At 50.3% G+C, this 15,193-nt stretch overlaps 1 protein-coding gene across 15 annotated transcripts in view; it reads right to left on the bottom strand.

Annotated features, from left to right (window-relative positions):
* The window catches only part of NAV1 (neuron navigator 1), a 231,926-nt gene that overhangs the window by 7,679 nt on the left and 209,054 nt on the right, over positions 1–15,193 (bottom strand). For all 15 annotated transcript variants that reach the window (XM_023632539.2, XM_070255879.1, XM_070255877.1 and 12 more), the window contains 12 exons: positions 14,954–15,037; positions 14,585–14,696; positions 7,829–7,950; positions 3,808–4,004; positions 3,367–3,559; positions 3,108–3,276; positions 2,704–2,801; positions 2,442–2,537; positions 2,056–2,215; positions 1,406–1,641; positions 518–672; positions 314–385 (listed from right to left, as the gene is read on the bottom strand). In XM_023632539.2, coding sequence (XP_023488307.2) covers positions 314–385; positions 518–672; positions 1,406–1,641; positions 2,056–2,215; positions 2,442–2,537; positions 2,704–2,801; positions 3,108–3,276; positions 3,367–3,559; positions 3,808–4,004; positions 7,829–7,950; positions 14,585–14,696; positions 14,954–15,037 — 1,694 coding nt within the window. The remainder of the gene's footprint in view (positions 1–313; positions 386–517; positions 673–1,405; positions 1,642–2,055; positions 2,216–2,441; positions 2,538–2,703; positions 2,802–3,107; positions 3,277–3,366; positions 3,560–3,807; positions 4,005–7,828; positions 7,951–14,584; positions 14,697–14,953; positions 15,038–15,193) is intronic.

The following is a 15,193-nucleotide window of genomic DNA, read 5'->3' as shown; positions in this document are numbered from 1 at the left end:
CAAGGGAACTCAGGGCAGCAGCCCTGGGCAGGCAGAGCTGGTTCTCAACCAGTGACCTCTTCAGAGAGCCACCTGACCTCACTGACCCGGATGAGGGGTGTGCGGGCAGAGAACCCGAATTCCAGCAGCCTAGCTGCACCTCCCTCAGCCTGCGGTCCTCCTCTGCCCTGTGACGGGCATGGCACACCCGCCTGCTCCCTATTCCCAGCCCAAGGCTTGGCTGCTCTCCCGCCCTCTGGCCCGACCCTGGGATTCAACTGCTTTACAGACTCTCGGGTGGGATCGAAGGTTCATCCAGGGCTGCGGTTCTTACCTGAAGCTCAAGTGCAAGCCATGATTGGGGGTCATTTTTACGGGCTGATTGGTGGTACCGATAATGTAGGGACTGTGGGAAGAAAGAAGAAAGAGGTCCCTCTAGACTCTCTTCACATGTGCACCCAACAGAAAGCTTGTAGGCTGGCCTGGCCCGGGCTCCCGTCTTCCCACTGTGGTGAGTGTGGGCCTGACTCCTGCTTACCATTTGTGGTACTTGCAGGTGAGGGCCCCATTGACCAGCTCACTGATGGAGCCTGCTTCACTCAGGTCATCCAGGAGGATCACCAGGGGCACGTCCCCGATCCCTGTCTCCCGGTCGATCTGGTTGGCCAGGTTGGAGAGATAGAGCTGCAGATCCTGGAACAGGAGCAGGCAGTGGGTCAGCACTCGGGAGTTGTGAGAACCTGGGTCAGCCTTGGAAAGAGGGGTTCAGCTGAAGCCGTGCTAATTCTGGGTTTCCCTGGGGCCCCTGGTTCCTGTCTGATGCACTCGCACATTTGATTATAGAAGGGAGATTGAGAAACATAGGTCCCAAAGGCTCTAAGGTAACCCCCATAAGCAGGGGACCCTAAGTCGCCCAGAGGTGGGGAACACATGCTGCTTCCTAAATGGACTTTTGTGGGCTGGTCCTATGACCTCTCCCAATGGACAGGCCTCCCGGAGCTGGGGAGCCAAGATGTGAACCAGCTCCAAAGTGTTAGGGTGTGCCCAAGAGACTTCAGGATTTGAAAGGCGATGGCACAAGATGTAACACTTAGCTCTGAGTGCTTCCTCCCAGAAAGCCCAATGGCAGAGAGTGATACAAAAAGAAAGGTGGAGCGAAGAAAATAACAGAGGAGAGGGGTGGGACTGGTGGGGTCGCCAGCGAGGGAGGTAGCAGTGAGGAGGAGGGAGTTCAGTCAGTGATCAACCCAAAGGAAAGGAGGCAGGGGGTGAGGAGGCAGAAGGGGGAGGAGAGCACGGGAGTGGGGAGGACACTTGGGCAGAGGGGAGGGGAGGGAAAGGAAACGATGCGGCGGAGGGGCCCATGAAGGCCCCGGGGGAGGCTGAGGCCTGGGCAAGGCTGGCGGGGGTCTCGGGGGGCAGCCACCTTGCAGGACTGCTGGTGCATGTTGAAGGTGCTGACGATGCCCTCGGTGACCTCGCGGCCAGAGCGCTCCACCAGGTACTCGGCCAACCGATTGGTCAGGTAGGTCTTGCCGGTGCCGCTGGGGCCCGAGAGGACGAGGCGCCGGTGCTTGAGCAGCAGGCTGATGTAGTGCTGCATCATGGGCTTGGGGATCAGTGTCTCGAACACCAGGCTGTCGACGCACTTCTCCTTCAGACCTGAACCCCAGCCCCAGAAAGCACGAGTCTTGACCAGGGCCCTGAGGATGGCAAGGGGCCCTGAGGACTGTTTCTTCATCTAGGAGCCCAGTGAAAAAACTTAGAGCCGCTCGCCCTGTGGTTCCACGGGAATCCCCTAACGCCTAGTTTAGAAAGTGCGGATCTTATTTTTAGGGACATGCTTGGAGCTTCAGGTGCCTGGGTGGCATGATAAGACCAGCTTGGCAGAAACGTCCCTGGGAACAAAAATCAGGGCTGGGTCCTACTCATCTTTTTGTGGCTCATGTTACTGGAGTGCAGGGACCTTCATACTGCAGCTTCTCACTGAATTCTTGCTGAATGAATCAGGATGCACCATCTGATGCTTCCCTCCCCCCTTAACCCCATATGGCCACACCCCGAGCGCAGACGGACCTTTGAGGGAGACGGCTATGTTATTGACCCCTCGGCGGCAGGGGGGCAGCTCTGGGGGCTCCGCATCCAGCACTCGCTTCACGTGGCTGATGCTGTAGCCGTGGACAGACTCAGTGCTTAGCCCCAGGGTCGAGGCCGGGTCCATCTTAGAAATGTAGTCCTGAAGGAAAGAAAGGGAGAAGAAGAAGAAGATAGTGAGGAACACCGAGAAGACACCGACACAGATGGAAAAGCCACAAGAAAAACGAGCAGCAGAGGGAACAAAAGTCCACGGGGAAAGGGAGGGGCATGCCTTTCCTGTTCAGCATCTCTCCATAAAGCCTCTGAGGTCCCCCGGAGCCCAGCGCCTGACCAGCAGCCTTTGAGGAACACATGTACCCCTTTACCTTGAACACTTGGAAAACAGCTTCATCCAGCATCTTCCAGTCCACTTTTCCGCTGACCTTGCTGCATCCCAGGAAGAATTCCTGCTGCTTCAAGTCCTGTGTGGCCGAGGCAGAAGCACTGAGCCTCAGGGCAGGTGACTCCAAGAAAGGGAGCCCCTCAAAGGCCTCAGGAGTGGAATATTCTGGTTTTGGGGGGTATTCAGAGCCCAGATTCTCTTGGGTGAAAACGACAGTGTCACCAGCCCTCCTTGAAGTTCCTTACCCCTTTGATGATGTGCTGGGGGGGCATCCTCACCACCACCCGAAGAGTCACTTCCTCCTTTGGACCACAAGTGCTGATGCCATCCATGGGAGATAGATCTGCAGGCAGAGACAAGACGACTAGTTTTAGGGGCCCCCACAGGCTGAGCAAAACCTTCCATCTTAATCCGTTCCAAATAACCCTTGATTTACCACAAAGAAGAGACAGAAGCCCCAAACTGAGAAGTAATTAAGGTCGAGATACCATAACAGCTCTTGGTGTCCCATGACACTGGCGTCTCCTGGATTTAAGCTCTTCTACCTTCCTGACCCAATGAAGGTGCCACCAGAGCGAGCGGGATGGTGTAATAAGGACCCAACCCCTTTCTTCCCTCCACCCTATGGGCTCTTCTCCTTCTCAGGTACCTGTGTCTGCGAGACTCGGGCTGAAAGAGTGGGTGAGGGCGAGGCCCAGGGAGCGGCGAGGGGATGATAAAGCCGACGATCCAGGGGCCTGCCCTGGAGTGGAGCCCGAGGAGGGGCCTGGGGCCACCTTCAGCCGATCATTCTCTGCCTTCAGCAGGTCCACCTCCAACTGTGGCAAGAACAGAGGGCGGGTGGGCAGGGCTGACAGGCCCCCAGCCTTGGCCCTGCTCCTTCCCTAGCTCTCGGCCCAGACACTGACCTGCATGTTGTGCATGGTCTCCCGAAGCTGGTCCAGCTGGTGTGCAGAGTTGAGGGCCTCCAGGCGGATGTCCGTCAGCTTCATCTCCTTCTCCCACAGCTCGGAGCGCAGCTCTGATACCTCCTTCTTCTCTGGCTCCTCCTCCTCACTGGCGTGGAACAGCCTCGGGTGGGGAGCTGAGTGGGCAGGGCCCCTGTAAGACAGGGAAGGGGTCAAGCCTGGCTAGGAGGGAAGCGCTGGAGACACAGGGGAGGCTGAGAGCCGAGGCCAGCAATCTCGCTTCCTCTGCCTGAAGACAGTCCGTCGGCAGTGAGAGGAGAGGCCCACCCCTTGGTCTCGTCTGCCCAGGGAGAGGGCTGTGGTGGGGGGCTGTTAGTCCAGCTCTGGCCAGCCGTCTACACCGGCTCCAGGCTGGGGCCCGGGCAGGTGGAGGGTACTTACTCGGTGACATCGATGCCCACAGAGGACGAGGTGGAGGACTTGATGGAGGGCGAGGCCGTCTCTGTGGAACCGTGCTGCAGTTTGGGGGATGAGGGGGCCGAGGAGTCGGGAGTGGCAATCTCCTCGATGTCAGAATACGAGGAAGCTGACTTGGGCCCCTTTTTTATACTGAAGGCTTTGTTGAAGGAACTTCGAAGCTGGAAAAAAGCAGATGTGGGGAGGGAGACGTCAGGCTCCACTCTGGGGACGGGGTGGGGGGCTGGCTGGGGAGTTCTGGGACAGGTGTAGGGTCGGGGAGCTGCTTGCTGTATTTAAGGCTCCCTCTTTAAGGCTTCACTTGATTCATGGGCTACGGATGTAAGAGTTGCCTGGAAATTGGGGCTGAGAGAAAGCAGAACCTTCTATCGCCTGCTGTTGTAGGCTCTGGGAACTTCTAGGGTCTTCTCTCTCCCCTGGAGGAACTGTGACCGAGAGGGATAGAGAGAAGCCCCCAACAGGTCACTAGGTCCCTCTCGGCGATGCAATCCTGCCTTCTCCAGCAGACTAGTACCTGCTCAGTCTTGAGCCTCTCTCATTTGGGCCTCAGGATCCACCTCTGCCCAGGCTCGTGAGACTAGACCCTATCCTCCTGTCCACCAGAAGCTGACACCACCACTCTCTGGACATCAACAGAAGGGACTGGCGTCGAGTCTCTTTCAGCACATCACAGAATGGTTAGAACCGCCAGATACAAGAGCTTCTCCTATTTCCAGCAAATGCCCTGGAAGAGGGGATACTTCCCGGCATTTCCTCAAGGTACATGGGGCAACAGCCTGTTTGATCTCAGGAATTGATCGACGAGCTTGGGTGTTAGGGATGTGAGCTGGAAGTGCAAACCAGGGTCCTAGCCCACACCCGTCCTCATGCATCCAGACAGCATGCACACACACAGGGACACATGTGGAATGGCAGCAAGAGACAGAGAGTAAAGGAGGGGTCGAAGGCTAAGGGGACAAAGGCAACCCAGACCCCTGGGGCAGTGAGAAAAGGGGACAATCTGAGGGTGCTCTCTCCAAGTCTCTCCTGGAGCACAGGAAGGCTGCTGATGCTGGCTGGAGCTGACGAGCAGTGTGTGTGGGCGTCTCTAGCAGGCGGAACACAAGGAGGACCACCGGCTGTGATGGGGATATGTGTGCGAGAGCACGTGTACAGGGGACACACGCTCACTGAGCAGTCAGGCTCAAAGGCGCCACAAAGCTCAGTTCTCTGTAGAGAAAAAGCAGAGCTGACTTGCTCGAGATTGCGGAAGTGAAGGGAGACCTGCAATGGCACAGGCCTTCTAACCCCCGATCTGACGAATCTTCTCGACACCACGCCTCCTGGGAAGCTGTGTGTGTGTGAGTGTGAATGAGAGTGTGCATATGAGTGTATGTGAGAGTGTGGGTATCAGAATGTGTGTGTGTGTAAGTGTGTGTATGAGAGTAAGTGCATGTGAGTGCGTGTATGACTGTGTGTATGTGAGTGTGAATGAAAGTGTGTGTAAGTGTGTATATGAGACAGTGCATGTGGGTGCATGTGTGTATGAGAGTATATGTGAGAGTGTGAAATGAGAGTGTGTGTATGAGAATGTGTGTGTATAAGTGTGAGTACATGATTGCATGTGTGCATGTGAGTGTGAATGAGTGTGTGTATGAGAATGTGTGTGTATGAGAGTGAGTGCACATGGGTGCATGTGTATGTGAGTGTGAATGAGTGTATGTATGAGAATGTGAGTGTGTATAAGTATGTGTACGAGTGAATGCATGTGAGTGCATGACTGTGTGAGTGTGTGAATGAGAATGTGTGTATATGTGGGTGAGTGTGACAGTGTATGTGTGTGTATAACTGAATGTGAGAACGAGTGTGTGTATGAGTACGTGGGAGCATGTGTATGTGTGTACAGGAGTGAGTGTGTGAATGAGTGTGTGTGAGGGCATGCAGAAAGAGAGCCTGTGACCACATCTGCGGGAGCCTAAGCCCTCTGGGACCCCTAAATCCCAGGTGAGAAGAGGGTGCCACGTGTGGTCCAGTATTCCCAGAGCAGAACTGCCGGGGGTGCTGACTGGTGTTTTGTAGGAAGGATTCCGTGGTCAAGTGAGTTCAGGAAACAATGCATCAAGCAAAACGAGACAGGACCTGCCATGGGGGCCATCTCAGAAGCTCCGAGCGGCGCGCGCTGTAGAAAGCGCAGCGCTTCTCCAACTGGACGCTGGCAGCGCTTTCTAAGGAGCCTCTCAGCGGCCTAGAGGGACCACGCTTGAGGAAAGGCGAAGCTAGAGAATCAGGTTTAAGTAGTTTTCCTGGTGTTTCAGGCCCTTCCTGTCCGTGCTCTCCCCGACGCAGGGCTCCAGCCAGATCCCCCCGCCCCGCTGCTCCCTTCGATCAGCAGTGTCTGCAGAAAGAATCGACACCCTCCTCTGCCATGGGAGCCCCGGCTCGGCGCGGGTGTGCCTCCCGCGTCTGTGGTGCTCTCCCTGCCCTCTGTGAGCCTCTCTCTGTATGAACTGTTAACACCCGCGGGCTGAGTTAAGCATTCTGGCACCGCGGGATTGTCATCACTTTTACATCCAATATGGTTTTTTGTCTCCCCAGCAATTCTGCAGGCTCTTGAGGGCTGAGATGACAGCCTCCAGTTTTCATATCCTGCACAAGGTTGGGTCAGGGTTAGGGCGGACCTCAGAGGCTGGTTTGTCACGGAAATTCTGAGCTCACTTCCCGTTGTCTGACACTATTCTCTAATCCCTGAAATGTCTTTGGGAACTCCATGGATGCTCACAGGGCCTCAGGCTTGGGTGCCCTTGAACGGACCATATCCCTCACTTACCTCTGCCTCATCTTACCCTAGAGCTAAATCTTCAGGCCAAACTGAACGGGCCTCCAGAAATCGTGGTCAAGACAATGTTCACCCCATGATTCTCTTCTAGGGGTTGATGGAACAGAAAATAAGACAGCGCCCTTTCTGAGAAGGAGGGGCTCCATTTGACTGCTTTTATAACAGGCGGATTTTGTCACAGGGGAAGACAGGAAAAGGTCAGGATTTTGTCTGACGGTCCCATTTGGCCCCGAACCAGACCACTCCTCTGTCCTCGTGTGGGGCAGCCGTGGATGGACCATGCAGTGGGGCAAGTCAGGAACTCTGGGGTGGTGGTTACGGTTAGTTTTATGAGTGGCTGTTCTTTTTTTAGGGGAGCGGGTTGCTCTGGGAAATGGGGAAGGTATGGCGAAGGGAGAGAGAAAATGGGGGAGAGGAACTGGGTCTCTTACCTCATAGACCTGGAAAAAAATAGGGATGTGAAGTCAGCATTTTGAAGGGAAAAAAAAAGAAGCAACACTTAGTCACTCATTGCACACAGCTGGCGGCTATCTGCACTGCACACAGGTCTGCGGCCAGGCTACTGAGCAGGGACGGGGGCAAGAAGTCTGCTGGGGGTCCTCGCCGGACCAGAGGCAGCAGACCAGCTGACAGCATTTTAGGCCTGCCTCAAGAATTTCAGAGAGGTCGCTCAAAGGCAGTTTACAGTTATCTGGGGAAAAATCAACCCAACTACCTCTGAACCAGTGAAAGGTAATAGAAATAATCTGAAGTAATCTGGAAGGTTCCACAAATACTTCTCCAAAAAAATTGAGGAAAGGCCCTCCAGCAACATCTGGAATGAAGGGCTTTGTCCATAAACTCTTCTCTCCACAGTACAGAAGGGGGAGGGGCTGGTGAGGCATTCCCTTCTGGATGTTTCTCTGTTGCCAATCACTTGACCTAATCCGAACGGAGAGCCCCAGGAAGCAGATGTGTAGGAGAGATGGAGGGACGGCCTCAGGACAAGTCGGGAAAGACTCGGGGAAGGGAGAGAGAGTTCAGCAGACCTTGCTCTGCACAGACTCAGCTCAGGGCTCAGCACTGGAGGGACTCTAGCTTGGTTAATCCCGGAAGGACCCGCTCCCTATGCTGAGGCGGAGGGGGTCCAGCAGGGTTCCACACAGCGCCCGCCCCCAAACCTTTACCTACCCAACTCTTTTTTTTCTTCTTTTTCGCATCAGCATCCTTGCTGCTGCCAATGCTGGAATGGCTGGTGATGCTGTTGAGGCTCGAGATGCTATCCGAGGAGTTCTGTCTCTTGATCCGAAGTTCTGGGGGCGAGTACGAGTGGCAAGAACACAGTCAGGGCAGACTTAGAGAAGACGGAGACTTGAGGCAAGTCTAGCTGCAGAAGGGAGAGAAGGAGCCGACCAGCTCCTAGGCCCACACCACCCAATCTCCGGAGCATCCTTCCAACAAACATCTACTGAGTGCCAACCATGTTTCAATATACAAAAAAACGCCACAGGTAAGAAAGTAGGAAACGATCCTGCTCTCAGAAGCTCCCAGTCTCGTAGGAGCAACCGCAGTGCACGAACTACTGAACTCAGCTTGAACAGCTCCGAGGGGCTCCCCTAAGGCCAGCCCTCTACAGCTTTATGGAGACATCAACCTAGCATTTTTCATGATTTTCTCCAGCCACACTTGGCTGCCTGGGGAGCCAAGGCCATGCACTCTGCATTTAACCCGAACGAGCTTTAGTTTTCTCATCTGGTGGGTAGAAGATCTTTTCCACCCTTAGAAAAGGTTTGTGATGGCCCAAAAGATGACCTACTTTTCTACAACAGGGGAGGAAAGGGTTAACAAAGGAGGCGATATCTGAATCTTGAAGGAACATAAGTTCTTTCAGATAGGAACATTAGAAAAGGTATTTAGGGGTGAAGAAACAGCACATGCAAAGGCCCTGTGCAAGGCAGGAACCTCCGGGATGGAGCAGCACAGGGGGTGACATGAGGGGAGGGTGGAGCGGAGGCCCAAGCCAGGGCAGGCAGAGCCCGGCATGCCTTTTACCGTAGTCTGCCTTTGTGCCGCAGGCAATGGGCAGCAGAGAGTCTGAAGCAAAAACGCACAATGACCAGATTTTTAAGCCTTTTTATTTTGAAATAATTACAGATTCACAGGAAACTGCAAAGAAATGTACAGGGAGGCCCTGTGCACCTTTCACCCCATCTCCTCCAATGCTAATGTCTCGCATCACTAGAGTACAAGGTCAAAGACGTGTTTCTTCATAGAGCTTACTACAGCAAGGAGGGGAAGGACGGTGTGGAGGGAGACGAGGCCGGGGCAGGGAGCTGTCTGTGATGGTTCTCCTGGTCCGTGAAGGAGATGTGGGTCGTATTTGTTGTGTTCTCGCTCTCCCTGTGACCAGCAAAGGATCTTTAAACTCTAATTTTCCCTTCATATCACAGGGAAAACCAGACCTTAGGATCTGGTGTGGGAAGTACGTGAGTTCATAAAACACACAGTAAGCCTCTGTTCAGTGATTATCACACCAGGCGCATGACACGACAGAGTCCTCCCAGGTCTCTCAAAAGGTGGAAAATTCTCAAGAAGATATACTGAACTCAACTAAAGAATTTTTCGTTTGTACAAAAACGGATACATGTGTCCACATATACTGGTATATGCAAAGAAAATTATTTCTGGAAAGACTCACAAGAAGCAACTGGCAGTAGTTACCTCTGGGGAGTGGATTTGGGCATGTGCAGGAAGAGGGGTTTTATCTTTCACCTCGTCCCCTTTTGTGTAGTTTACATCAGGCTGGCGAGCTGTTACCATACGTGCCGGAGAGCTGGTAGGCAGGCTTTGCGGCCATCGGATCTCTGTTGTGACCACTCAGCCACAGACAATGTGTAAGTTCGTGAGCGTGGCTGTGTGCCAGTCAAACTTTATTTAAAACAGCTGGTGAGTCAGATTTGGCCAGTGGGCCACGGTTTGCCAACCCCTACTTCACATTTTCCCCCAGGATATGTATCGCTTTTAATGATGAAAATAAATTTAAGTAAAAATTAGTTAATGAAAAACAAAATGAAGGACAGCAAAATAAAGCACGTGCATCTGTCTCACCAGTGACTTGGAGGTTCCAGTTAGTTGTGAGTCTATCAATTAAATTTTAAAAATAGGCTATATAGTACTTTTAAAGGCAAATGATATGTTTCAGAATCAGTCTTCAGAAAGTTAGGAAATCTTTGGGGGCATTTTTAACCTTGTGCCACACATATTTATGACCTATTTACAAGTGAAATAAAGTTAGGTATCACCACCTTAAGCATCAACTCTTGGGATGCCCCTCGAAATCCTCTTGACCAAGTTGAGTCCAGGTCACCATGAACTGAGGAAAACATGAACGCTCACAGCGGAAGAGAGGATGCATTTATTCACTCAACACACATGTATATCTGAAGACTAAGGTGTCTTTGGGAAACCAGAAATGGCTTAGTATCCCAGATCCATCACCTAGGAGCTGTGTTTAAGCAGCTTACTTATTTTCTCTGATCTCTCTCTCCTCAACTATAGAATGTACTTTATCGGGTTGTTATCTGGAATGAATGAATGAATACAGGCAAAATGCTTAGCAAATGCCCAGCATATGGCAAGTGCGCAGTCAATGCTGGCTGTTACTATTGCCACAGCCGGAACACATAACGCAGGAGGAGAAGTGATGGGAGACAAGGCTAGAAAGAAAGGTCTGTCTTAGGTCAGGAAGAGGGGGCGCCATGCTAAAGGGTCTACGATGCATCCTCTTTCCCTTTAACTTGCTTTTCTGAAATGTTTCAAACACAAAGAAATACAGCACAGTTCAATGGAAACCCAGATGCTCTCGCCCTGATTTAACAACTGTTAATATTTTGTTATGCTTGTGCTCGTGTGCTCTCTCTTCCTCCACATACAAAAGTGCACACACACATACACACAAACATACGTACACACAGATATTTTCTTGCACAATTTGAAAACAAGTTACAGACAACGTGACACTTTACCCCCTAAATCCTTCAGGATGCACCTCCCAAGAATAAGGACATTACCCCACAACATCATGACACCTAAGAAAACTAACAGTAATTCTTACAGTTTAAATCTCTCGTTCATATGCAAATGGCAATGATTCCTGATGTTAACTGACATGACTGGATTACCCTGGGGGCAGAGTGAAGGAAGGACCGTAGTAACCCAAGACCAGGTAGGAAGTTACTGTAATAATTCAGAAGAGTGGCGAGGACCTGAGCCAGGGTAGTGGCAAGACAGAGGAGGGATAGAAATGAGATCTACAGATCTATAGCTATATCTAGCAGCTACATATATACCAGACTGACTACATAGGGTGAAACAGTGAGACTAAAGGAGGACTCCTGTATCAGCAGTTCAGGTGACCAGGCAGATGATAAAACCTAAAATGGGCAGAAGGAAGGGGCTGGCAGCAGTATTCGTAAGGGAGGTGGAGGGAGCGCCTTTTAACACTGGACACGACGAGTTAGAGACACCTACCAGGTGAACTACGTAGACACTCCAGAAATAGCTGGAAACAGAGGTATGGAATTCAGGAGAGCTACACTGATTAAGAAGAGACGTAAACCCTAGAGAGTCAATAAATGAACTCGGGAAGTTTGCAGGCTATAAGATCAATACACAAAAAAACCAACTGTATTTCTACATACTAGTAATGAATAATCTGAAAAGGAACTTAACAGGTCTACTTACAATGGTGTCAAAAAGCAAATTCAACAAAAGCAATGCCAAACTCTCTACTGACAATGGCAAAACACCATCGAAGGAGCGGAAGACTAAAGAAACGGAAAGGCACGATGTGTTCATGGAAGACGTCAATTCATATACAGAGTCAACATGATCCGTCTCAAAATCCTAGCTGGCTTATTTGAAGAGATTGACGAACTGATCCTGAAATTCACATGGAAACACGAAGGGCACAGAGTAGCCAAACTATCTTGAAGAAGAACAAGGTTGGAGGACTCACACTTCCTGATTTCAAAACTTACTACAAAGTTACAGTAATCAAGGCAGGGTGGGGCTGGCTAAGGATAGACATATGGACTAATGGAATAAAACTGCAAGTCCAGAAATAATATGTTTATGGATAATTGATTTCCTACAAGGATGTCAAGATAATTCAATGGGAAAAATGGTCTTTCCAACAAATGGTGCTGGAACAAATCGATAGCCACTTACAAATGAAGTTGAACCCCTATCTCACACCATATATAAAAATTAACTCAAAATGGACTAAAGATGTAAATGAAAGAGTTAAAACTATAAAACTTTTAGAAGATAATATAGGAGTAAATCTTCATGACTTTGGATTAGGCAATAGTTTTTTAGATAGAACATCTAAAGCACACACACACACAAACTAAGGGAAAAAAACAGATAAATTATACTTCATTAAAATGGAAAGCTTTTGTTCTTCAAGGAATACTATCAAGAAAGTAAGTACAACCCACAGAATGGGAGGAAATATTTGCAAGTCGTATATCTGATAAGGGTCTAGTGTCCAGAATATATTAAAACTTCTAAAACTCAACAGTAAAAAGACAACCTGATTAAAAAATAGGCCAAGGATTTGAGTAGACATTTCTCCATGAAGATATACAAATGGCCAATAAGCACATGAAAAGATGCTCGATATATCCTTAGCCATCAAGGAAATTCAAATCAAAATCACAACGAGATAGCATTTCACACCCACTAGGATGGCTATAACAAAAAAAGGATATTAACAAGTGTTGGCAAGGATGTGGAGAAATTGAGACCCTCACACGTTGCTGGTAGGAATGTAAAATGGTGTAGCTATCTTGAAAATCAGTCTGGCAGTTCCTCAAAAAGTTATCATATAACCAACCAATTCCACTCCTAGGTATGTACCCAAGAGAACTGAAAACATATGTCCACACAAAAACTTGTACATGAATGTTTACAGGAGCATTATTCACAGTAGCCAAAAAGTGAAAACAACCCAATGTCCATCAGCTGATGAATGGATAAACAAAATGTGGTGTATCCACATATGGAATATTATTCAGCCACAAAAAGGAATGAAGTACTGATATGTGATACAACGTGGATGAATCTTGAAAACATTATGCTAAATGAAAGAAGTCAGTCACAAAAGACCACATAGTGTATGATTCCATTTCTATGAAATGTCCAGAAAAGGCAAATCCATAGACATGGAAAATAGATTAGTGGATGCCAGGGGATGAGAGGAGACTGGAATGGGGAGTGACTGCTCAGGAGACGGGCTTTCTTTGTGGGGTGATGAAAATGTTCTGGAATTAGATAGTGGTGATGGTTACACAACCTTGTAAATATGCCAAAAACCACTAAATTTTATGGGATGTGAATTTTATCTCAATTTAAAAGAAAAAGGAAGTTATGGAAGCTACAGGAGAGATGTGAACACCAGGGAAAGGGTGTAGAGTCCTAAGAAAAAAAGCTGTGTCTGGAGTCCTGGGAAATAGCCCACTTGAGGAGTAAGGAGAGGAGGAGTGGGTTCCACAAAGGAGTCGGAGCAGCAAGAAGAGGCCAAGATGGGAATGGGGCTCAGAAGCCAGGGGAGGAATTCAACAAAGGAAGGAGATCTTAACAGGGTTGAATCTTGGAAGTCTTGGGGTATTGGCTGTGTGTGTGTGTGTGTGTGTGTGTGTGTGTGTGTGTGTAGGAGAGGTTTTCTTTGAGCACTGGTCTATGCCTGGCACTGTGGTGGATGGTAACATACATTCTGATTTCTCTGAGCCCCATGTAACCTCTGTGACCTTTGTCTCATTTGAAGAGTAGATTGCCTCTCTGTTGGAGAACTGAAATGAGGATCAAATATGATTATATATATATGTGTGTGCACGCACAACACATTTATGTAAAAATGTACAGTGCTAATTCTTTAGACTTTATTTCTTAGAGCAGTTTTAGATTCCTGGTAAAATGTAGTGGAAGGTACAGAGATTTCCCATACACCCCCTGTCCCCACACATCCACAGCCTGCCGCATGTCCTCATCTCCCACCGGAGTGGCGCATCCATTACAGTCCCTGAACCTACACTGACTCATCGTTATCAACCAGAGTCCGCAGACTACGTGAGGGTTCGTTCTTGGTGGTGTACTTTCTCTGGGTCTGGACACATGTATCCACCACAATAGTAACACACAGAGTAGTTTCACTGCCCTAAAGACCCTGTGCTCTGCCCACTCATCTCCACCCCGGCTGCCCCACCCCGGCAACCAGTGACCCTTTGACTGTCTCCAGTCTTGTCTTTTCTAGAACACCATAGAGTTGGGGTCATACAACATGCAGCCTTTTCCGACTGGCTTCTTTCACTTAGTAATGTGCATTTCAGACTCCTCAATATCTTTTCATAGCTTAATAGCTCATTTCCTTTTAATGCTGAGTAATATTTCATTGTCTGGCAGTTTATTCATCCATTCACCGACTGAAGGACATCTTGGTTGCTTCCAAGTTTTGGCAATGATGAATAAAGCTGCTTTAAGCATTCATGCCTGAGTTTTTGTGGGGACATAAAATTTCACCCTCTTTGGGTAAACAGCATGGACTGTCACTGTTGGATCGTGTGGTAAAAATCCCTTTAGTTTGGTGAGAATGAAGCGCTACCTTAATGGCTGTTGTTGACAGCTCTTTGGCTCAGGGGAGGTTCCAGGGAGGACTCCTGGGGACTGCAGGCCTGCTCTCCTCTCCCTCATCCCCGGGGATAGAGCGTCATGCCCCTGGGACTCCTCACTGACCAGTCCAGAGCGTCACACAGAAGGCCATCCAAGGGCCCTTGCCTCCTGGAGAGTTGGTGTGGCTCTGGCATATTGTGGCACAGACAGAAACCTGCAGTAACCCTCCCTTCACCCCACTCCTGGGCTCCCTCAATCTGCAGGTGGATGCCTTACCTTTGGGGGTGGTTTCCGAGGCATTAAGGGCTCCCTGAATGACTGCCTGGGCCTCAGAGTTCTTTTTCTTCAGGAAGTCTATGGTTTCTCGCAAATCCAGCAGCTCAGTGTCCTGAGCGAGAAAGGAAAATGGTGTCCTTAGTTGGGACTGGGAGCACCTAGCATGGGCCGGGCACTGGAATTCACCAGAGCTGATGGAGGAGAGCTCGAATGGGGACAACTGTGTCGAGGGGCAGGATGAGAATTCAGGGTGACAGGGAGGGCGGGAGGAGCTGGCACCGAGGAGGGAGGAGGTCAGCCATGGCCTGTGTGTCCAGGAGAACCCCTCCCTGGGTCCATCCCCACCCACCCCCCATCCAGGCCCCACACCTTCTCCTCTGCTGTCTCTGCCAGGTGACGCAGACGGGATGTCATATTCACCAGGCTCTGCTCGAAAGCTGCCACCAGGTTAGCCTGAAACAGACACAGGAGGAGCTTCCAAGGCTGCCTGAGGCCTGGGGAGACGAGGATTGATGGAGAGGTCGCTTCAGCTGATCTCCTGTCTCAAAGCTGGGCGCTGCCCACAGACTTCTCGGTGTTTTTAAGTATCATTCTCCCTGAGCAGACAAG

Source organism: Equus caballus, chromosome 30 (genome assembly GCF_041296265.1).
Source record: "Equus caballus isolate H_3958 breed thoroughbred chromosome 30, TB-T2T, whole genome shotgun sequence".
Taxonomy (NCBI): domain Eukaryota; kingdom Metazoa; phylum Chordata; class Mammalia; order Perissodactyla; family Equidae; genus Equus; species Equus caballus.
Note: the sequence above shows the minus strand (reverse complement) of the source record. Positions and strands in the feature narration are given on the sequence as shown.